This window comes from Taudactylus pleione, unplaced genomic scaffold (genome assembly GCF_031769625.1).
Source record: "Taudactylus pleione unplaced genomic scaffold, aTauple2 ptg001711l, whole genome shotgun sequence".
Taxonomy (NCBI): Eukaryota; Metazoa; Chordata; class Amphibia; order Anura; family Myobatrachidae; genus Taudactylus; species Taudactylus pleione.
Genome location: NW_028286108.1, coordinates 440,433 through 464,967, shown reverse-complemented (window position 1 = coordinate 464,967; position 24,535 = coordinate 440,433). Strand labels below are relative to the sequence as shown.

The following is a 24,535-nucleotide window of genomic DNA, read 5'->3' as shown; positions in this document are numbered from 1 at the left end:
ACAAAGTGCACTACTCTCCAGCAAAAATAAAAAAATATTTTCTGTGTTTAGCCGCACGTATATATCAAATCGATATAACATAAATGGAGGACCAAACTTTTTCTGATAAAAATAAAATAGAGAAAGATCAAGAACCACTTCCTCCTAGTGCTGAAGCTGCTCCCACTAGTCATGACATAGACGATAACATGCCATCAACGTCGTCTGCCAAGGCCGATGCCCAATGTCATAGTAGAAGCCACATACAATCACAAATGACAAAGTTCAGGAAAATGACCTTAAAAAAAACATTTAAATCATCTGAAGAGAAACGTAAACTTGCCAATATGCCATTTATGACACGGAGTGGCAAGGAACGGCTAAGGTCGATCCCTAGTATGTTCATGACTAGTGGTTCAGCTTCACATGACGATGGAAGCCCTCCTCCCGCTAAAAAAATCAAACGAGTTAAGCTGGCAAAAGCACAGCAAAGAACTGTGCGTTCTAAGAAGATATCACAAATCCCCAAGGAGAGTCCAAGTGTGGTGGCGGTTGCGATGCCTGACCTTCCCAGCACTGGACGGGAAGAGGTGGCTCTCTCCACCATTTGCACGCCCCCTGCAAGTGCTGAAAGGAGCACCCACAGTCCACTTGCTGATATGCAAATTGAAGATGTCACTGTTGAAGTACAACAGGATGAGGATACTGGTGTAGCTGGCGCTGAGGAGGAAGTTGGCGAGGAGGATTCTGATGGTGATGTGGTTTGTTTAAATCAGGCTCCGGGGGAGACAGTTGTTGTCTGTGGGATGAAAAAGCCCATCACGGTCATGCCTGGGCAGAAGACCAAACATTCCACCTCTTTGGTCTGGCAATATTTCTATCCAAATCTGGACAACAACTGTCTTGCCATATGTACCATATGTAAACGTGGAATAAGTAGGGGTAGGGATGTTAACCACCTAGGAACATCCTCCCTTATACGGCACCTGCAGCGCGTTCATAAAAAGTTACTGTCAAGTTCAGAAACTTTGGCTAAGACCGTAAGCAGTCCAGGGACACCTATATCCCGTTGTCCTGTTGTATCCAAGTGCCTGCAAACCACACCGTCAACTCCCTCCTCGTCAATTTCCTCCTTAGTCAGGATCGGAAGTAGTCCTGCAGGCCATGTCACTGGCATGACTGACTCTCTTATCCGGGATTCCTTCGGAGGATCCTGCATTGCTGCGCCTCCTGCTGCTGCTGTTGCTGCTGCTGGGAGTCGTTCATCATCCCAGAGAGGAAGTAGGAACACCACTACTTTTACTAAACAATTGACCCTCCAACAGTCCTTAGCGAGGAGGATGAAGTACGACAGCAGTCATCCTGAAGCAAAACGTATAACTGAGGCCTTGACTGCTATGTTGGTGTTAGACGTGCATCCGGTATCCGCCATTAGTGCAGTGGGATTTAGACAATTGATGGAGGTAGTGTGTCCCCGGTTCCAAATCTCGTTTAGATTCCACTTCACTAGGCAGGCGATACCGAGACTGTACAGAAACATCAACAAAAGTGTCCTCAGTGTCCTGAAAAATGCTGTTGTACCCAATGTCCACTTAACCACGGACATGTGGACAAGTGGAACAGGGCAGACTAAGGACTATATGACTGTGACAGCCCACTGGGTAGATGTATCACCTTACGCAGCAACAGCAGCAGCGTCACCAGTAGCAGCATCTCAGAAACGCCAGCTCGTTCCAAGGCAGGCTACGCTGTGTATCACCAGTTTCAGTAAGAGGCACACCGCCGACAACCTCTTAGAGAAACTGAGGGAAATCATCGCCCAGTGGCTTACCCCACTTAGACTCTCCTGGGGATTTGTGATATCTGACAACGCCACCAATATTGTGCGGGCATTACATCTGGGCAAATTCCAGCACGTCCCATGTTTTGCTCACACAATAAACTTGGTGGTGCAGAATTTTCTGAAAAGCGACAGGGACGAGCAGGAGACGCTTTGGGTGGCCCGAAAAATTTCTGGCCACTTTCGCCATTCAGTGACTGCGTGCCGAAGACTGGAGCACCAGCAAACACTCTTGAACCTGCCCCGCCATCATCTGAAGCAAGAGGTTGTGACACGGTGGAACTCAACCCTCTATATGCTTCAGAGGATGGAGGAGCAGCAAAAGGCCATTCAAGCCTATACATCCACCTATGACATAGGCAAAGGAGGGGGTATGCACCTGACTCAAGCACAGTGGAGAATGATTTCCGTATTGTGCAAGGTTCTCCAGCCCTTCGAACTTGCCACACGTGAAGTCAGTTCAGACACTGACAGCTTGAGTCAGGTCATTCCCCTCATCAGGCTTTTGCAGAAGCAGCTGGAGAAAGTGAAGGAGGAGCTATGATGGAGCGATTCCGCTCGGCATGTGGGACTTGTGGATGAAGCCCTTCTTTCGCTTTGCCAGGATTCCAGGGTGGTCAATCTGTTGAAATCAGACCACTACATTTGGCCACCGTGCTCGATCCTAGGTTTAAAGCCTATGTGGTGTCTCTCTTTCCGGCCGACACAAGCCTGCAGAGGTGCAAAGACCTGCTGGTGAAAACACTGTCAGCTGAAGCGGAACGTGACACGTCAACAGCTCCTTCTTCATTTTCTCTCGCAACTGGGGCTGCCAGGAAAAAACTTAGGTATCCTAAGCAACCCGCTGGCGGTGATGCAGGGCAGGCAGGACCAAGTTTGGACATCTGGTCCGGACTGAAGGACCTGGCAACAATTTCTGACATGTCTACTGTCACTGCATATGATACTGTCACCATTGACAGAATGGTGGAGGATTACATCGGTGACAGCATCCAAGTAGGCATGTCAGACAGTCCGTACCTGTACTGGCAGGAAAAAGAGGCAATTTGGAGGCCCCTGTACAAACTGGCTCTATTTTACCTGAGTTGCCCCCCCTCCAGTGTGTACTCCGAAAGAGTGTTTAGTGCAGCCGGGAACCTTGTCAGCGAAAGGCATAGGAGGTTGCTTCCACAAAATGTGGAGAAGATGATGTTCATAAAAATGAATTATCAACTCTTCCAGGGAGACCAGCCTCCAGAACGTACAGAGGGACCTGTGGTGGTGGATTCCAGCGGGGACGAATTAATACTCTGTGAGGATGAGGATGTACACAACACTGAAGAGGGTGAGGAATCGGTGGATGAGGATGAGGACGACATCTTGCCTCCGTAGAGCCAGTTTGTGCAGGGACAGATTAATTGCCAGCTTGTTTTGTGGGGGCCCAAACGAACCAATCATTTCAGCCACAGTCGTGTGGCAGACCCTGGTGCTGAAATGATTGGTTTGTTAAAGTGTGTATGTCCTGTTTATACAACATAAGGGTGGGTGGGAGGGCCCAAGGACAATTCCATCTTGCACCTCTTTTTTTTCTTTGAATTATGTACAGTTTGGGGCCTAGTTTTTCAAACTGCCATCCTGTCTGCCACGGCAGTGTCACTCCTAGATGGGCCACGTGTTTGTGCCGCCCACTCGTGTCGCTTAGCATAGTCATCCATCTACCTCGGTGCAACCTTTTGGACATAAAAACACTATTGTGAGGTGTGAGGTGTTCAGAATAGACTGGAATTGAGTGGAAATTAAGGTTTTTGAGGTTAATAATAGCATAGGAGCAGAAAAATCAACACATTCTGTGATTTTAGCTGTTTTTATGCTTTTTTTAAAAAAAAATACAGATCCAAAACACAAAACCCAGAACCCAAAACACGGAAGGGTGGTTTTGGCAAAACCAATCCAGATCCAAAACACGAAGAAAGATCCAGATCCAAAACACAAAACGTGGCCGGTACACACCCCTACATTAAAGAGGATGTAACGGAATGTGCAGGGGGAGGGGGCCAGATGGAGGGGGAGACTGCCAGGGAGGAGATAGGGGCAGCCAGGAGATGCCAGGGAGGAGATAGGGGCAGCCAGGAGATGGCAGGGAGGAGATAGGGGCAGCCAGGAGATGCCAGGGATAAAAGAAAAAGAAGCTACACGTGAGAATGATAGATAAAAAATTGACAGCCGCAGCTGAAGAGGTGCCCCCTGCCCTGTGGTGTCCTGTGCCACGGCACATGTGGCACCACCCTAGTTACAGCCCTGCGGTGCTCTGTGCTTCAGCACATGTGGCACCACCCTAGTTATGGACCTGCAGTGCCCTATGCCATGGCACATGTGGTACCACCCTAGTTATGGCCCTACGGTTGAATACATGACTGTGTAGAGTTGTAGGTGTATCACAGGAAATCAGCAAAGGTAACAGGAATATTCTCAGACGTTCGTAGCTGCGGGAACGATCCAAACAGCAAGTACAGGAAGCAGCAGAGTCACAGAGTGGATAATTAGAAGCGTCTGAGTCACATTTCTATCCTACCACATACAAAGGAAAATCTTGCTGCCAAACTCTGCAGTGACATAGTGATGTCATAGTGATGTCACTGATTGTAGTGAATATATTTTTATTTTGGGGCAGTTCCCAACCCTGCATTTACTAATTGTGTGTGTGACTTTAATTTTTTTGCAGTTAACTAGATATTGCTGCTACAGTATTTGCTGCAAAAGTCGCACAAGCAGAGGGGTGACTTCATAGAGCGCCCCTCAACACACTCTTCATTTGTAAGACATGTCACCACTGTGTGCCCCTAGGCGTTGGCAGAACAACGTGCAGATACAGTATGGTAGCAAAGGTTACATTTATAAAAAATATACACTGTAGATATAATATTGATTAAAAAAATCACATTGCTTAGTGCCCACGGCCTTATGGGAATCAAACCCAAGTTGACGGCTCTCTAAGCAGTTACCTTAACCATTGACCCACAGAGGGTACTGGCAACATGTCTAACACCTGTTGTCTGTGATTTGCATATTCACTGTATACTACTGTATATATACTGTATATAGAGCAAGCTGCACACACACACTGATCATTGATGCTATATAACAGGTGCTATAACGTCGCACATTTGATATGTCATACAATGATGGGCTTTTCATGCTGGAACTTGTAGTTACACCTGGTTATCAATTCTGGAGCAAAAAAAAAATATATAAATAAAAAAAACCTCTAATACTAATGTACTGTATGTGTCCCCTTACAATCATATTCACAGTATGATCTACTATAGAGCAAGCCACGCACACATGGAACATTGACGCTATAGTCACACCTGCTATAGTCAGACGCTGTAGTCGCACCAGCTATACTATAGTCACACCTTCAGTGTGTTATACAGAGATGTGCTTTTCATGCTGCGATTTCTAGTTTCACCTGGTTGTTAAATCTGGAGAAAAAGAAAATAATGAAGAAAATAATAATAATTATAATAATAATAATAATAATAATAATAACAATAATAATAATAATAATAACAATAACAATAATAATAATAATAATAACAATAATAATAATAATAATAATAATAAATAATAATAAATAATAATTAATAAAAATAATAATAACAATAATAATAATAATAATAATAGTGATATTTTGCTAAAACTTGCAGATGTTAAAAAATATATCCAGCATCTGTCCTTAGTGGGAATCAAACCCCAGTATAAGCAATGACCATACCGCTAGCCCATGGTAGCCACATAGTCTGGTGCTGCACACCTGCAGGGACATAGTGATGTCATAGTGATGTCACTGATTGTAGTGAATATTTTTTATTTCAGGTGTTTCCCAACCCTGCATTTACTTTTCTGTGTCACTTATTGTGTGTGTGACAGTATTTGCAGTTAGATATTATCGCTACAGTAGTTTGCTGCAAAAGTCGCACAAGCAGTGTTTAATCTGCAGAGACCTTTTTCTGTGCTGGGACTTGTGGTTGAGTGGTGAGGTCATAGAGAACCACCGTTCATCTGTAAGGCATGTCACCACTGCGTGAGTGCCACACATCACTGCCGAAATTGCCGCTAGGCGCTTGCAGAACAATGTGCACGGCACAAGTAATCGCACAGACAGTCTTTAATAAAATAGTCCACCGTGCAGTATTAGTACAGTATATAAAACAGACTGTTACAATGTGCAGTGCGTGATTGGCCCAGCTGTCAGCGCTTACTATTGTATTCTGTAGCGCCATACCTATCCACTGCTGTATTATTCAGGACTGTAGCTTACATTAGTGGAGCAATCGCCAGTATTGCATGCCGTGGATCCTCTTGCCCCTTAGCACGCCTTACCACACCAACCCACGCTGTTTTCATGCCATGACTAGGACGCCTGTTTGCTGCGATTATAGCAAGGATGAGCATGGACACATTTGTATATGTTGCATATGAGCTATTCTATCATTATTCCTAAGGAGCTATTCTTACCTTTAGATGTTAGGAGCCGCTGCCCTGCTCCCAGCAAGCTTCTGGGTCCTGTCCATCTCTAGGAGACTGGGACGCCAGACCATAGTACGCGCAGCCTCTCACCTGCAGTGAATAGTGATTGGGAGCTTGTCCTAGCTGGGACAATCCAATTGGCCCATGTGTTTGAAAAAAGGCAGGGAGGGCGGGCTTAGCCTCCCTGTCAGTCATAGCTTCTGCCTCACTGGAGTTACCGACCCGCTCTTATCTTCTGGATCGTGCCAGCCTCTGCTTCTGGATTCTGCCTCGCTGGAGTTACCGACCCGCTCTTATCTTCTGGATCATGCCAGCCTCTGCTTCTGGATTCTGCCTCGCTGGAGTTACCGACCCGCTCTTATCTTCTGGATCGTGCCAGCCTCTGCTTCTGTATTCTACCTCGCTGGAGTTACCGACCCGCTCTTATCTTCTGGATTGTGCCAGCCTCTGCTTCTGTATTCTGCCTCGCTGGAGTTACCGACCCGCTCTTATCTTTTGGATCGTGCCAGCCTCGGCTTCTGGGTTCTGCCTCGCTGGAGTTACCAACCCGCTCTTATCTTCTGGATCGTGCCAGCCTCGGCTTCTGGGTTCTGCCTCGCTGGAGTTACCGACCCGCTCTTATCTTCTGGATCGTGCCAGCCTCGGCTTCTGGGTTCTGCCTCGCTGGAGTTACCGACCCGCTCTTATCTTCTGGATCATGCCAGCCTCTGCTTCTGGATTCTGCCTCGCTGGAGTTACCGACCCGCTCTTATCTTCTGGATCGTGCCAGCCTCTGCTTCTGTATTCTACCTCGCTGGAGTTACCGACCCGCTCTTATCTTCTGGATTGTGCCAGCCTCTGCTTCTGTATTCTGCCTCGCTGGAGTTACCGACCCGCTCTTATCTTTTGGATCGTGCCAGCCTCGGCTTCTGGGTTCTGCCTCGCTGGAGTTACCAACCCGCTCTTATCTTCTGGATCGTGCCAGCCTCGGCTTCTGGGTTCTGCCTCGCTGGAGTTACCGACCCGCTCTTATCTTCTGGATCGTGCCAGCCTCGGCTTCTGGGTTCTGCTTCGCTGGAGTTACCGACCCGCTCTTATCTTCTGGATCGTGCCAGCCTCTGCTTCTGTATTCTACCTCGCTGGAGTTACCGACCCGCTCTTATCTTCTGGATTGTGCCAGCCTCTGCTTCTGTATTCTGCCTCGCTGGAGTTACCGACCCGCTCTTATCTTTTGGATCGTGCCAGCCTCGGCTTCTGGGTTCTGCCTCGCTGGAGTTACCAACCCGCTCTTATCTTCTGGATCGTGCCAGCCTCGGCTTCTGGGTTCTGCCTCGCTGGAGTTACCGACCCGCTCTTATCTTCTGGATCGTGCCAGCCTCGGCTTCTGGGTTCTGCTTCGCTGGAGTTACCGACCCGCTCTTATCTTCTGGATCGTGCCAGCCTCGGCTTCTGGGTTCTGCCCTGTCCTGTCATAGATTCTTATTTTTCAGCATATTGCCTCAACTTTATTTAAGTCTATATTTTTTTTATCTCCGCAATTATTGTTACATTTCCTCCTCAGAGGGGTATTCAATATGAAACGTTAACTTCACTGCCGAAGTTAACGCAGAAAAAAACACCGATATGAAACGTTAAGTCTGCTGCGCGCTCCCGCGTATCCCCGTATTCAATATCAAATTAATGAAAACGGGAAACTTCGAAGTTGGATTTGCGTAAAGTTACGAATTTTTCCTTAAAATATTTGCAAGACCCCCTAAAGTTGTAAAAACATTGGGGAACACTATGGGTACCCCCGTTTTAGCCTTTAATTGAAGGTCGGGGATTTAAATAGCCGCAGCAGGTGCTTTTTTCCCGACATTGATGAAGTGATGCAGAAGAGCACTCAGGTTATTTTTTTTTGTTTTTTTAAGTGGTCCCATCAAATTTGGGGTACATGAAAATGGGTACTAGCATATTTTGGTGTCCCTAAAGTAATTTTTTAAAAATTCTGCATTTGTGCACCTGCCGCTATAATTCTATTCTAGAAAACACCTGCCGCTATAATTCTATTCTATAATACACCTGCCGCTATAAATCTATTCTAGAAAACACCTGCCGCTATAATTCTATTCTAGAAAACACCGGCCGCTAATAGCCTATTCTAGAATACACCGGCCGCTATAATTCTATTCTATAATACACCTGCCGCTTTAAATCTATTCTAGAAAACACCTGCCGCTATAATTCTATTCTAGAAAACACCGGCCGCTAATAGCCTATTCTAGAATACACCGGCCGCTATAATTCTATTCTATAATACACCTGCCGCTATAAATCTATTCTAGAAAACACCGGCCGCTAATAGCCTATTCTAGAATACACCGGCCGCTATAATTCTATTCTATAATACACCTGCCGCTATAAATCTATTCTATAATACACCTGCCGCTATAATTCTATTCTATAATACACCTGCCGCTATAAATCTATTCTAGAAAACACCTGCCGCTATAATTCTATTCTAGAAAACACCGGCCGCTAATAGCCTATTCTAGAATACACCGGCCGCTATAATTCTATTCTAGAATACACCTGCCGCTAATAGCTTATTCTATAATACACCTGCCGCTAATAGCTTATTCTATAATACACCTGCCGCTAATAGCTTATTCTATAATACACCTGCCGCTATAATTCTATTCTAGAAAACACCGGCCGCTATAATTCTATTCTAGAATACACCGGCCGCTAATAGCTTATTCTATAATACACCGGCCGCTAATAGCTTATTCTATAATACACCGGCCGCTAATAGCTTATTCTATAATACACCTGCCGCTATAATTCTATTCTAGAAAACACCGGCCGCTATAATTCTATTCTAGAATACACCGGCCGCTATAAATCTATTCTAGAATACACCGGCCGCTAATAGCCTATTCTAGAATACACCGGCCGCATACATGCAGAATAGCCCTGAACCTATTTGCCTATTGTTTAACAATTTTTTCCCTTTTTTTTTTTTTGCACCCTAATTTTTAAATTAATTTTTTGGGGTGTCCCTATTTTTTTTAAAAACTTGTTTTGACACAGTTCTTTTTTAAATGTCAATCTCAGGGGTGCAGGCTATTTTTTTTAAGCCTGCACCCCTAAACCCCAATTCTGCACTTTTTTTCGACACCTATTCAATGGTGAAAAGTTATCACCGTTTTTTATCAAAGACTTTTCAAAACTGCGATAAGTCTTTGAAATTGAATACGGTGTAAAACTAAAACCAGTGATATTAACGCAAAAAATGATGTTATAGCACCCATATTGAATACCCCTATTAGTCTTTTCCTTGTGCACACCTAGGGGCATATTCAAATGGGGCGAGTATAGCAAAAATCCTGCACCTGCACCTGCGAGGTTTGTCCTGCACTGGGGGATTTTTGCTATTCAGTTAGTTGCGGATATTTATCTATTTTGAGCGCCGGGTTGTTCTTCTCGCAGCCCCAGAGAAAGTCTGATTTTTCTGAAAATCCTTAATTTTAGGAAAAATCAGAGGGACTTGCTCTGGGACAACCCCCCTGAGGACTAATTAAGCAATTGGAAGTGACCAATTAGCATAATTAGTCCTTAATTACTCACCTTCTGCAGCGCAGTCTTCTGCATCCAGCGTCTGGTCTTCTGCAGCTGTGAGTATGTCAGTGTTTGTAAGTCTGTGTGTATGAGCGTTGTGTGTGTGCCCCCCCAGTGTCAGTGATTCCCCCCGTAATGGGCGCTGAGAGAACTACATCTCTCAGCAGCCCTTGTGCCTCCCCGCAGCCCCCGGGACTCCCAGCAGCCCCCACTCCAATGACAAGATGGAGGAGAGGCCACCGGGAGCCGTAGAGACCACCAGAGACCCCCGGGCAGGTAAGTGTAATTTTTTTTTATTTTTACACATGTGGGGTTTTCAGCTCTGAAACCACGCAACCTCTTTTTTTAATTGGATGCCGCGGGTATCGGGAACACGCATACCCGCGGTAATCCACAATTGGGTGTGAGGTTTTTTCCTCGCTAAACCTCGCGCTCTATTGAATATGCCCCCTAGACTTAGTTTCTCCTTGTATTTATTTTATTTATAGACCTGGAAGTCCCTCATTTGTCCCTCAGCTCTTACCGAGAAAGCTATCCTTTGCGAAGGGTGGTGAGATGCATGGCAGCCTGAATGCATGCCACCCCAAGTCTGCAGGAACAGTACCTGGCGGGCACAGCATTAGAACATAACAACGGGGTAGCGATAGGTCACTTCTGGGATGAAAACTGGAAGTGTGGATATGTGTAGTCTGAGTAAACAAGTGACTCCATGGCAACTGGTAGTAAAGGATTCCAGCGGGGGTCCCGGCAATATGGAGCAATACAGGCGCCAAATACAATAGACATAAGTGGAGACCACATCACTTCCTACAACAGGTGGGGCATAAGCGGCAAATGGAAAGTAAAGATGGACTCTACATCGCTTCCAGTGTCCAAAACCACAAGTGAGGCAGTGCTGGGAAATGGATTGTTTAAAAGTTTTGAACATTATGTATTAAATGGTTTATATTGTATACATGTTTTGGGCTAAAGTGATAATTTGTAATACTTGAACCCAATTACTTTGTTTAGTAGGGTATTTAAACATACCTCATTGTGCTGTCCCTATACCTTGTAAGAGATCCAGCATTGGATAGAAACGCGCTGGTGGGGACAGGTCAGCTTACCTGGAGGGAGACCATAGAAGGAGGAGGTTTTATGTGACATACCCGAGGATTAAGGAGAGTTCAATGATGGTAAGAAGAACTGGGAGCTGAGTCCCCTTTCATTTTATTTTGGACTTCTTGCCTTAATGTTGTTAATAAAGGGATTTCTACTTGTGAACCCCTTTGGTGATTGTCTCTCCTTTTACGGTAATTGGGGGCGGCCACAGTGAAGGAACACGTCTCTGGCTAAATTAAAAAGCAGGCTTGATTTCCAATATTGAGGGGCCTATTCATCATCGGGGGGCAATAATAAAGTATTCACCTTGCCGCGGGGGATACCTAACATTGGAGCAATTCTTCATTGCTCCGATGTGGGGACAGCTGCTCCAATGTATAGGGGGAATCCCCACTACAATGATTTTGGACTATTTAGCTCCATATCCCATGTGGTGTTACATTTTATTACTGATACATTGTATAAACAGTGTTACGCCAGAACATGTTGTATCCTTTTCTCTCTTTTATGTGTATTTCATAATTGAGACTGAAGAGGATCTTTCCTTAGTGTGATTGATGTTTTTAGCGCCATATCCAAACTGTTGAATATTTTGTTTTGTATAGATGTTATAATACTATACTAGTCCTTGCACGAAGATTCACCCTCCATAGAACACATACAGTACTGTATATAAGGAAGCCAAATCTATCAGGATTTTTGATATTAGACCATCAGTGGTCTGAACATATAATCCTAACCACCATAAATGATAAAGCAGAGTTGGTATGTATGTACACGAGATACATGTTTAATGAACCTCTATCTAAGAGAGGGACTCAGTATCCTGACTCAAAAGTTAGAGTTCAGTTCTACAGCTTGGTTTAGGCCCTTTGGATGTAAAGAACCACTTCTATACCACCTAGAGGACCTCTTGTTTGCACAATTTCCCTCACTTATAAGGTGGCAGATATGGTTTCCAATCCAATTAGTTTCAAAAACGTAGGAATTGCATTATGAACTTCATGGAAAAGTCTGGAAATACTATGTTTCTGTTCTGTGCTGTGTGAGTGACTGACTGCTGCTACTACAGGGCCGTGTGCTGCACTCCGATTGGCTCTCTGAGCCAGGGAGAGCTAATCAGAGCTAGCAATGTGCCCTGTTGTTTAGCAGCAGCCTAGAGAGGGGAGGAGGCTGGAGATGGAGGGAGGAGGGGTGAGGTAATGAGGCTGGAGATGGAGGGAGGAGGGGTGAGGTAATGAGGCTGGAGATGGAGGGAGGAGGGGTGAGGTAATGAGACTGGAGATGTAGGGAGGAAGGGTGAGGTAATGAGGCTGGAGATGGAGGGAGGAGGGGTGAGGTAATGAGGCTGGAGATGGAGGGAGGAGGGGTGAGGTAATGAGGCAGGAGATGTAGGGAGGAGGGGTGAGGTAATGAGGCTGGAGATGTAGGGAGGAGCGGTGAGGTAATGAGGCTGGAGATGGAGGGAGGAGGGGTGAGGTAATGAGGCTGGAGATGGAGGGAGGAGGGGTGAGGTAATGAGGCTGGAGATGTAGGGAGGAAGGGTGAGGTAATGAGGCTGGAGATGGAGGGAGGAGGGGTGAGGTAATGAGGCTGGAGATGGAGGGAGGAGGGGTGAGGTAATGAGGCTGGAGATGGAGGGAGGAGGGGTGAGGTAATGAGGCTGGAGATGGAGGGAGGAGGGGTGAGGTAATGAGGCTGGAGATGTAGGGAGGAGGGGTGAGGTAATGAGGCTGGAGATGTAGGGAGGAGCAGTGAGGAGATGAGGCTGGAGATGTTGGGAGGAGCAGTGAGGTAATGATGCTGGAGATGTAGGGAGGAGGGGTGAGGTAATGAGGATGGAGATGTAGGGAGGAGGGGTGAGGTAATGAGGCTGGAGATGGAGGGAGGAGGGGTGAGGTAATGAGGCTGGAGATGTAGGGAGGAGCGGTGAGGTAATGAGGCTGGAGATGGAGGGAGGAGGGGTGAGGTAATGAGGCTGGAGATGTAGGGAGGAGCGGTGAGGTAATGAGGCTGGAGATGGAGGGAGGAGGGGTGAGGTAATGAGGCTGGAGATGGAGGGAGGAGGGGTGAGGTAATGAGGCTGGAGATGTAGGGAGGAGGGGTGAGGTAATGAGGCTGGAGATGGAGGGAGGAGGGGTGAGGTAATGAGGCTGGAGATGGAGGGAGGAGGGGTGAGGTAATGAGGCTGGAGATGGAGGGAGGAGGGGTGAGGTAATGAGGCAGGAGATGGAGGGAGGAGGGGTGAGGTAATGAGGCTGGAGATGTAGGAAGGAGGGGTGATGTAATGAGGCTGGAGATGTAGGGAGGAGGGGTGAGGTAATGAGGCTGGAGATGTTGGGAGGAGGGGTGAGGTAATGAGGCTGGAGATGTAGGGAGGAGCGGTGAGGTAATGAGGCAGGAGATGTAGGGAGGAGCGGTGAGGTAATGAGGCAGGAGATGTAGGGAGGAGCGGTGAGGTAATGAGGCTGGAGATGGAGGGAGGAGGGGTGAGGTAATGAGGCTGGAGATGGAGGGAGGAGGGGTGAGGTAATGAGGCTGGAGATGGAGGGAGGAGGGGTGAGGTAATGAGGCTGGAGATGGAGGGAGGAGGGGTGAGGTAATGAGGCTGGAGATGTAGGGAGGAGCAGTGAGGTAATGAGGCAGGAGATGTAGGGAGGAGGGGTGAGGTAATTAGGCTGGAGATGTTGGGAGGAGGGGTGAGGTAATGAGGCTGGAGATGTAGGGAGGAGGGGTGAGGTAATGAGGCTGGAGATGTAGGGAGGAGGGGTGAGGTAATGAGGCTGGAGATGTAGGGAGGAGCAGTGAGGAGATGAGGCTGGAGATGTTGGGAGGAGCAGTGAGGTAATGATGCTGGAGATGTAGGGATGAGGGGTGAGGTAATGAGGATGGAGATGTAGGGAGGAGGGGTGAGGTAATGAGGCTGGAGATGGAGGGAGGAGGGGTGAGGTAATGATGCTGGAGATGTATGGAGGAGGGGTGAGGTAATGATGCTGGAGATGTAGGGAGGGTGTGTGAGGTAATGAGGCTGGAGATGTAGGGAGGAGCAGTGAGGTAATGAGGCTGGAGATGTAGGGAGGAGGGGTGAGGTAATGAGGCTGGAGATGGAGGGAGGAGGGGTGAGGTAATGAGGCTGGAGATGTAGGGAGGAGCGGTGAGGTAATGAGGCAGGAGATGTAGGGAAGAGCGGTGAGGTAATGAGGCTGGAGATGTAGGGAGGTGCGGTGAGGTAATGAGGCTGGAGATGTAGGGAGGAGGGGTGATGTAATGAGGCTGGAGATGTTGGGAGGAGGGGTGAGGTAATGAGGCTGGAGATGTAGGGAGGAGGGGTGAGGTAATGAGGCTGGAGATGTAGGGAGGAGGGGTGATGTAATGAGGCTGGAGATGTTGGGAGGAGGGGTGAGGTAATGATGCTGGAGATGTATGGAGGAGGGGTGAGGTAATGATGCTGGAGATGTAGGGAGGAGCAGTGAGGAGATGAGCCTGGAGATGTAGGGATGAGGGGTGAGGTAATGAGGCTGGAGATGTAGGGAGGAGCAGTGAGGAGATGAGGCTGGAGATGTTGGGAGGAGGGGTGAGGTAATGATGCTGGAGATGTAGGGAGGGTGTGTGAGGTAATGAGGCTGGAGATGTAGGGAGGAGCAGTGAGGTAATGAGGCTGGAGATGTAGGGAGGAGGGGTGAGGTAATGAGGCTGGAGATGTAGGGTGGAGCAGTGAGGAGATGATCCTGGAGATGTAGGGAGGAGCTATGAGATGAGCCTGGAGATGTAGGGAGGAGCTGTGAGGAGATGAGCTAGGAGATGGGTGACCCCCCTTCTATTCCACATCAAGCCAGACAGGGTGACGCTCTGTGTTAGATTTAATCACCTTAATTAGGAAATGTGTATATTATTAAATGTGTATTTTATTATTATGCCTTAAAATCCTAACACACTGAAGAAAACAAAACACTCCCCTACATCCTGAGGCTACTCTGGGGATATAAGGAGAGCTACCCAGAGAGCTGGATGTTACTCACTGGCCCTAAGGTAAGAGAGGAGACTTGTTGTGGGAACTGTTGGATTGTATTACATAACTGTGTCTTGCTGTTTATCATCCATTCTGTTCAATTAACCACCACTGATCTTCACCTGCTACCATTCCTGGGTGAGCTGCAACACTGTGTCTTAATAGAGCTGATAAGCTCACTGAGATAACACATACAGAGAGAGAATGAGGCCAGGGAAAGGACCTTGGGGTGGGCGGGGCTCTGACAGAATGGGTATGCAGAGGGGAGATGTCACAGCGCCGCCGAATCCAGGTTGCCCTTACCTGGTCCGGCGACGCTGGAGTCCAGGCCGGTGTGTGACAGCGGGCGGGAGATCCCCGGCACCCGCTGTCAGCTGCTCCTCTTCTCCTCCGGCGGCTGTGTGCAGGCGGCCACGGCTTCCTTAGGCGCCGCTCTGTTAAATATTTAAAGGGACAGGCACCTGTAATGGAAGGGCTGATTGGGGACTAGTTGAACTCTGCCCTATAAAAGGAAGTTCCTGGGAGCACTCCAGTGCCAGAGTATAGGCTCCATTACCATACTCCAGCGTTCCTGTGCATATCTTGATTATTGGTTCTGACCCTTGGCGTGCTTTGTGACTCGGATTCTGGCTGATCCCTGGTTCTACGTTGATATCTGTTTCTCACCTCAGCTAATCCCTGTGACCCGTTTACGTCTGCTACCTGGTACTGCTTCGTGCGCCTTGAGGAGGACTTAGGTGACCTTGGTTTGGGCAGTTTCAGTAATATTATGAGACAAAAAGCCAAATTGGAGAGTGTCTAGGAGGGCGATGAGTGGAGAGTAAGGAGGTGAGGTGGTTGTACACCTCCTGTTCAAGGTGCTTGAAAGCAATGGTGAAAAGATAAATGGGACAGTAGTCAGTGAGAAACAAGGTGTCAAGAGGGTGTTTCTTAACAATGGGGGAGACCAGGACATGAGTGAAAGACAAAGAGAAGGTGCCAGAAGAGAGAGAAATTGACCAGGGACGGGATACATGACGCATCACATTTGGACCGCTCTGTCGGTAAGAGAGGCCCTTTGTGATGGAGCCGCCACAACCAAGCCCTGGAGTGCATATTCAGGGTTTAACCGCATTTCTGCCTTTGCTGCGTCCCGCCCCAGGTGTGCAATGCTGGGAGAAGAATCGGAGGAGGTTGAGGGAATGGAGTCAAGGGGTCAGATTGAGAGGAAAAAGTCCAGGGTGAAAGAGGACAATATTGGAAGTCCCAGTAGAAAGGGGAGAGTGAGGTTGGACCTAAAGGGTTAAGCAGAATGGAATTTGCTGGTGCGCTATATATATATATATATAGCGCACCAGCATATTATATATATTATATATATATATATATATATATTATAAAAAAAACTAATAAATCAGAAATAAATAATAAGATGCCATGGCCAATAGACTCAATTTTGGAGGTGATGTGAGTAGACGCCTCATGACATGATAATAATAATGATATTGGTCATGTTTTGAGCTTATAATTATAAGGGTCAAAAATACAATGTACAGTACACTGGCATTATACAGTATATTATTGTACCAGTATGCCTTTATTTACATTATATGTGACTACAAAGTATAGCATCACCCTTTATAGTGCACCTGAGAGAGGGCCATGGCCTCATGGGGAAGGGCCAGGGAAGAGATAGGAGAGGCCAGGAGATGCTGGGGATAAATAGGGACATAATACAGTGCACCTGAGAGAGGGCCATGGCCTCATGGGGGAAGGGCCAGGGAAGAGATAGGGGAGGCCAGGAGATGCTGGGGATAACTAGGGACATAATATAGTGCACCTGAGAGAGGGCCATGGCCTCATGGGGAAGGGACAGAGAAGTGATAGGGGAGGCCAGGAGATGCTGGGGATGAAAGAAGAGGAAGCTACAAGTGAGAATGAGAATGATAATAAACAGGAAAACTGGTTTGCCAGGACAGCGCTGATATCTCAGATTGGCTCCTCCATTTGAATAATTTTACCAATACAACACTAGAAGAAGCTTTATTCCACCCATGGAATGGATGGCTATTAACAAATCACTCCAATGTAACCCTCTTATCACTCCATTTAATACCTTTGTGGGGAAATCCAAATTTTGCACCCTCTTTGGATAACCAGACCTATAAGTCTTGGTATTGTAAGGGGATCCTAGCATTTAAAAACATTTTTGACCCTGGTGGTCATTTATTTTCATTTACACAACTCCAAGAACAATTTCATATACCCCGATCAAATTTCTTTATGTACCTTCAAGCCCGACATTATGTACAGTCACTCACTGATCCTCTAGAGTCTACCCATACTGATTCCAAATTAAGAGATGTTCTTATTCTTAGCCAAACTAAAAAAATTCAAACTAATTTTCTATATCCAGATCTTATCCAGTTAAGAGATTCCTCATGGTCAAAACTTTCAAACATCTGGCAGTCGGAAATACCAGATCTACCTGAACTTGAGGACATGCTCCGCTATAATGCAAGGATTGTACCGACGTTAAAGTCGGCACGCTTGCAGGAAATTCATATCCGTGTATTAAATAGAACTTATATTTCACCTGCCCAAAAGAAACATTTTGTTTCTACTGAGATGCGTTCATGCCTCAAATGCAAGGCCTCTTGTGCTACAATTTCCCATAATTTTTGGCTTTGTAGGAAGATTAGAAAATTCTTGTGTAAACTGCTAGACTATCTATCAACATCTCTTCATGTCCGGCTACCAAGAACAGCAAGCGTCCAGTGGTGTAACTAGGGTATTTGGAGCCCAGGGCAAATTTTAAAATGGAGACCCATAGCACCCCCCCACCCCCGTATGTGCACGCGGCAAAAAATGGGCATGGTCACAAGGGGCAGGGTCACTTAACAATGGGGCATGTCAACAGGACACATATACCCCTTTCTCGTCACTCTTAACATTCCTTTCCTTATGCACCTTAACCCCTGTAGTGCTCCTTATACAGTCCGCCCTATGCAGTGCCCCCAGTAGTGGTCCCTTGTACAGTACTCCCAGTATCCAATGTCCCCAGTACTGGTGGCTCTTATGCAGGCCCCCAGTAGTGCCCCTTGTACAGTACCCCCAGTAGTGGTCCCCCTTGTGCAGCTCCCCATTAGTTCCACTTATACAGTGCCCCCAGTAGTAATACCCTTTATGCAGCCCCCCAGTAATGGTCCCCACTATCCAGTGCCCCTTGTAGTGGTCCTCCCTATTTAGTGCCCCCAGTGCAGTGTCCCTTGTGCCTCCAGTAGTAAGCCCCTTATATAGTGCCCCCAGTAGTAGACTCCCCTTATCCAGTGCCCCTTATATAGTGAGACCAGTAGAAGTCCCCCCCATGCAGTGCCCTCAGTTGTGGTCCCCCTATGCAGTGCCCTTTATATAGTGCCCCCAGTAGTAGTCCCCCCCTATGCAGTGCCCTTTTTATAGTGCCCAAAGTAGTAGTCCCCCCTATGCAGTGCCCTTTATATAGTGCCCCCAGTAGTAGTGCCCCCCTATGCAGTGCCCTTTATATAGTGCCCCAGTAGTTGTCCCCCCGATTAGTGCCCCCAGTAGAGATCCCCCCAGTGGTGACTCCAGTAGTAGTCCCCCCAATTAGTGCCCACAGTAGAGGTTCCCCCCAGTGGTGCCCCCAATTACTGCCCACAGTAGTAGTCCCCCTGATTAGTGCCCCCAGTAGAGGTCCCCCCAGTGGTGCCTCCAGTAGTAGTCCCCCCAATTAGTGCCCCTAGTAGAGGTTCCCCCAGAGGTGCCCCCAATTACTGCACCAGTAGTAGTCCCCCCAATTAGTGCCCCCAGTAGAAGTCCCCCCAGTGGTGCCTTCAGTAGTAGTCCCCCAAATTAGTGCCCCCAGTAGAGGTTCCCCCAAGTGGTGCACAATTACTGCCCACAGTAGTAGTCCCACCAATTAGTGCCCCCAGTAGAGGTCCCCCCAGTGGTGCCTCCAGTAGTAGTCCCTCCAATTAGTGCCCTCAGTAGAGGTTCCCCCCAGTGATACCCCCATTTACTGCCCTCAGTAGTAGTCCCCCCGATTAGTGCCCCCAGTAGAGCTCCCCCCAAGTGGTGCCTCCAGTAGTAGTCCCCCCAATTAGTGCTCACAGTAGAGGTTCCCCCCAGTGGTGCCCCCAATTACTTCCCCCAGTAGTAATCCCCCTGATTAGTGCCCACAGTAGAGGTCCCCCAGTGGTGCCTCCAGTAGTAGTCCCCCCAATTAGTGCTCCTAGTAGAGGTTCCCCCCAATGGTGCCCCCAATTACTGCACCAGTAGTAGTCCCTCCAATTAGTGCCCCCAGTAGAGGTCCCCCCAGTGGTGCCTTCAGTAGTAGTCCCCTCAATTAGTGCCCCCAGTAAAGGTTCCCCCCAGTGGTGCCCCCAATTACTGCCCACAGTAGTAGTCCCCCCCGATTAGTGCCCCCAGTAGAGGTCCCCCCAGTGGTGCCTCCAGTAGCAGTCCCCCCAATTAGTTCCCCCCAGTGGTGCCCCCAATTACTGCCCACAGTGGTAGTCCCCCCGATTACTGCAGCCAGTAGTAGTCCCGCCGATTACTGCCCCCAGTAGAGGTGCCCCCCCCAAAAAAATACATAGCAAAAAATAAAATTAAAATAAAACTTACCTGCATCCACGCTCCTGCTCCCGCTGCTGCGATGTCCGCACGTCAGCCCTCCCAGACTGGCGCGCTCTGCATTATGGGAGAGACATCATGATGTCTCTCCCATTACCCACTGCAGGAGCCAGAAGGGAGCCGGCTCTTGCAGTGGGCGCTGCAGCAGCCAATGAGAGTCTATCTGGGAAGCCTAGCGCCAGTCCTACGTAAATGTGTAGTGCTGACCTCACTCACTGCGGTCGGCACTACACTGGGTAACTAGGATGGGTTGGTACCATGGCCGGTGGTGCCCCCCTGTGCCACCTGTCCCACGGTGCCCAGGGCACGTGCCCCGCTTGCCCTGCTCTAGTTACGCCACTGCTAGCGCCTTACTTTTTTCAGATTTTTCTTCATGGGAGGAGACTCAGGATATTTCCCATCTATTACCTTTATTACCAGTTATAGTTACAGTGGCCAAACAAGTTATCTTGCGACATTGGATTTATCGGTCAACTCCTACATTGGGGGAATGGAAAATAGCTTTACTAGATGTTCTCTATCACGAGCGTCATATAGCCACATTTTTCATTGAAAAAGGAGTGATTCCCTTTCATAAAAAATGAGGTGTTTATATTGATGGCCTCCCGACGCAAACACAGGAAAAGATCTGGAGAGTTTTTGAAAACACAAATTGGTTTTTGTTACAACAGCTACATAAACGGCAAAATAGTAATGTATTCCTCTGTTTACAATACCCCTTTCATTTTTAAGTAGCAAGGTTCCCAAATTTGGAAAAAAAACTCATACTATATTTTCCTGGCGAATATTGATCCTCTTTTTGTTTTTGTTTTTTTTCTCGCTCTGATTGTTTTAATTTTTTCTTTCATTATTCTTTCTTATTTAATTTTATTTACCTATTTCTTTTTTGATATAGTGTATGGTATTTTCAGTTTATTTTTTATGATTTTATGTAATTCAAGTGTTATTAGTTCATTTATATAATGTTATGTATACAGGTGCTCGCCATTGGCGGTGCACCTACCTTGTTTGTTGAAACAAAAACAAAAAATTACAGCAGATTTGATTATGTAAACTTTATTGCAGACCGAAAATGAAGATATGGTAATTTTATGTATGTCACTCTTTGTATATGTTATTCTTTTTGTCTGTATATTTTTGTTCTGCTTTTTCGATGTACAATAAATAGAATTCTGAAAAAACAAAAAAACAGGAAAACTGACAGCCCCAAACAGCGCCCCCTGCCCTGCAGTGCCCTGTGCCATGTCACTGGTCGTACCACCCTAGTTACGGCCCAGGCAGCACTCCACAAGCCTGCAATGCTAGCGTACCTGGTATGTATTATGGATTCTATTTAATCTCTATACCCCTAAAGTCGCTGTTTAGCGTTGCACAAAATAATAATTGCAGACCAGCCCAATTGTGTTTCCAAAGCACAAATAGTTATATTAGTCAACAAAAAGAAACAATACACGCTTTGATCTAGACACTGAGCATAAATACAATTATAATACAAGGTTTCAGCCAAATACATACGCTTGCGCCCCGGTACCAGGTCCCAGCTGATCAATCCAGATGTCTGTGGTCATCAAACAGGTGACGACTACTGGCCTAGCTTATTGAGCAAACATATATTCTCTTACAAGATGTATCAACACAATGGGGACAGACAAACACTGTTTCATTGGCTCTTGTTCCAGCTTGATCTTCTCATTGGACAATTCATATGATGTCATTAGGGGCATGGCTTGGTCTTGGAGTTGTTTCTTTGTGTAATTTTCCCTCTGCATAACTAATCTAAACTAGGCATTTTATTGCATACAACATTTCCAAATAAAACCATAATTTCTCTACGATCTATATTTCGGGAACACACGATGCGGCTTCCTCGTTGTCAGAACAGAGCAAAGAAACAGAGCATCAGTTGGATACTAAACATAGTGTGCTTACATTGTTCTATACCATAGATATCAAATACAATCATTTCATATTATAACTTATATCTCTAACATAAACCATAATGTGCAGGAACCTTTTATAAGTGTAAATATGTGTATATGATTGTGGTCACTAATGTGTGTCTGTATTTAAACTAAGAAAATGTTCGTGAAGGTGTATATACCTCACTAAGGTCACATGCGTCATTGGGTACTTAAATAAGTATATATACAATTATCAATGTGTGTATATTTATGATTATATGTAAATATGTGTCTATGTTTGTGCATTTATGTAATTATGTGTATTTTGTGATGAATTAATATTTTATTCATTTCTGACATATTTTAAAACTACAGTGCAATGTGTTGACAAAAAGCAAAGTTCACTTCCAAGCAGGGGGGAAGAGAGAGCCACATCTGCTTACAGGTGCCACATTCTAATTAACAAATTCAATGGTTTTTCCTCTACCTATTCACAGTCTAAATGCCAGTTCCTTTAGACTAAACTAGTACTGAACAAAGAGGCTTACAATTGCAAATGACTTGCAGGTTCTTGGCAATAACCCTTAATTTCACATTTAGATAACTTCTTTTGAGTATGCTACTGTAGTTTCTGTGTATATTTCAATTATTTGTTACAGGCATACTAGTTTAAGTATGCGGAGTCTTCTCAATACCTATGCAAACACCCACAACATACACACCAGACCTGTCTCCCACACTCTGACCAAATTCTGTAGTGATAAAAATATATATTTGTGCATATACGAATTGTGCTGACGCCAGATAGCGTCCAAGCAATTCGTCATCAGACCATAGATGACTAAATCGTCAGATGATAATTGCAAGCGATCATATCCAATTATTTGGTTTCGACAGTATCCTTTCATGGACTGGATCCCATGATTGTGGATCTGTTTGGTCTATATATCAGTGTAATTATGGCTGTTTCTTTGGTCACACACCGGAGTTTGTAAAGAGTTGGTTGCAATTGTTTTTATTGATGGTGGGTGAACTGTTTGGTTGGCGCTTTCCTGTTCCTAATTATAGCAGGTATTAAGCTGGATGATGATGGGTCCTTGAAGAAGGTGGAAGCTTCTACCAAAACGGTATAGTGACAAGAATCACATAGACCAGGTAAATTCCAACAGAAGCTTTATTTCCTCACCACAGACAGGTATACAGGACATGTTCATAGGCAAGATGTTACAGGCCGGTACACAGAATCTTCCAAACAGCAATACAGCTCTTCAACCCTGCATTGCATCAGGTATTACACAGCCACATAACCTGTGTAATTCAGTAATTCATGAGTGTCCTGGTTTAAAGGGATAGTGTGGTAAGCCTACAGTATATATTAGTGTGTGTGTAATATATATATATATATATTACACACACACATGTATATTATATTGCTTTACTTTTGTCTCTTTTTTAATATCTCCCATCTCACTGTACAGACCCTGCGTGTGAACTGCCCCAGGATACAGGCCCTTGTATGGCGCTGATTCTCATGTGGTATTATGACAAGACACGTGAAGACTGCAACACATTTTTTTATGGCGGCTGTCGGGGAAATGTAAATAGATTCAGCAACAAGGATGATTGTACAAAGCTCTGTGTGATCACCAAAAAAGGTGAGTGTGATCCATGGTACATTTTGGCTTATTCTTGTCATACTTATTACTGCTCTATTCTCCTACAAGTCCTGCTTACTTTCTTACTAAGGGCGTGATGTACTAAGCATCGAATCCACAATGCCATACATACCGCCCATTATTGGGTACATACTGATGATAATATCGCTGGTATGTGCCTAGAAAATAACAAAGGACAGCTGTCCTGCTAAGCGCTGTCCTTTGTAACAGAGGGACTACAGCTTATGACCCAGAAGACCCTCTGATGTCCTTCTGTTATACATGTGTGGCTGTGGGTAATGCTCTGAGTATCAGGGGTGTCTGTGATGTCACCATGAGGTGGGATGTGATGAGTAAGTATGAGGAAGTAATAGAAGTGTGAGGAGACTGTAGATATGTGTTATACCGGCACTCTCTGTACTGTATGTGTCCTGTGCCCCCTGTGTGCCTTTTCCCTCTCCTCTATACTGTTATACATGTCTGGCTGTGGGTAATACTGTCATGTTACTGGGTGAGTATCAGGGGTGTCTGTGATGTCACCATGAGGTGGGATGTGATGAGTAAGTATGGGGAAGTAATAGAAGTGTGAGGAGACTGTAGATATGTGTTATACTGGCACTCTCTGTACTGTATGTGTCCTGTGCCCCCTGTGTGCCTTTTCCCTCTCCTCTATACTGTTATACATGTCTGGCTGTAGGTAATGCTGTGATGTTACAGGGTGAGTATCAGGGCTGTCTGTGATGTCACCATGAGGTGGGATGTGATGAGTAAGTATGGGGAAGTAACAGAAGTGTGAGGCGACTGTAGATGTGTGTTATGCTGTGATGTTATTGGGTGATTATCAGGAGTGTCTGTGATGTCACCATGATGTCTGTGATGAGTATGTTTGGAAACTGTAGATGTGTGTTATGCTGTGATGTTGTTGGGTGATTATCAAGAGTGTCTGTGATGTCAACATGATGTCTGTGATGAGTATGTTTGGCAATTGTAGATGTGTGTTATGCTGTGATATTATTGTTTGAGTATCAGGAGTTTGTCACAGTCATGGGATCTTGAGGCTGTGTTCCTGGGTTGGGTCTTGGACCTGTGTTATTAAACTCAGATGCTCTCTGGAGGAGACTTGGTTTGATAAAGTTCCTATGCATGAAAGAGTATAGAAGTGTAGATGCTAATGAATGCGTGTAGAAGGATGTCTGAAAAGCCAGAGACAGCACAGAAACTGGTGCGGCTGGGAAGCCGCAAGGGGAACGGCGGTAGCACGGGATCTAGTAGGTGCCGCTGGGTAGCCCTATGATGAGTGGTGGTAGCATGGAAGCTACTTGGAGCTGCTGGG

The 24,535-nt window shown here is 46.2% G+C and overlaps 1 protein-coding gene across 1 annotated transcript in view; it reads left to right on the top strand.

Annotated features, from left to right (window-relative positions):
* The window catches only part of LOC148439555 (inter-alpha-trypsin inhibitor-like), a 130,249-nt gene that overhangs the window by 46,108 nt on the left and 59,606 nt on the right, over positions 1-24,535 (top strand). Inside the window, exon 4 of the mRNA XM_088464594.1 lies at positions 23,026-23,202. Coding sequence (XP_088320720.1) covers positions 23,026-23,202 — 177 coding nt within the window. The remainder of the gene's footprint in view (positions 1-23,025; positions 23,203-24,535) is intronic.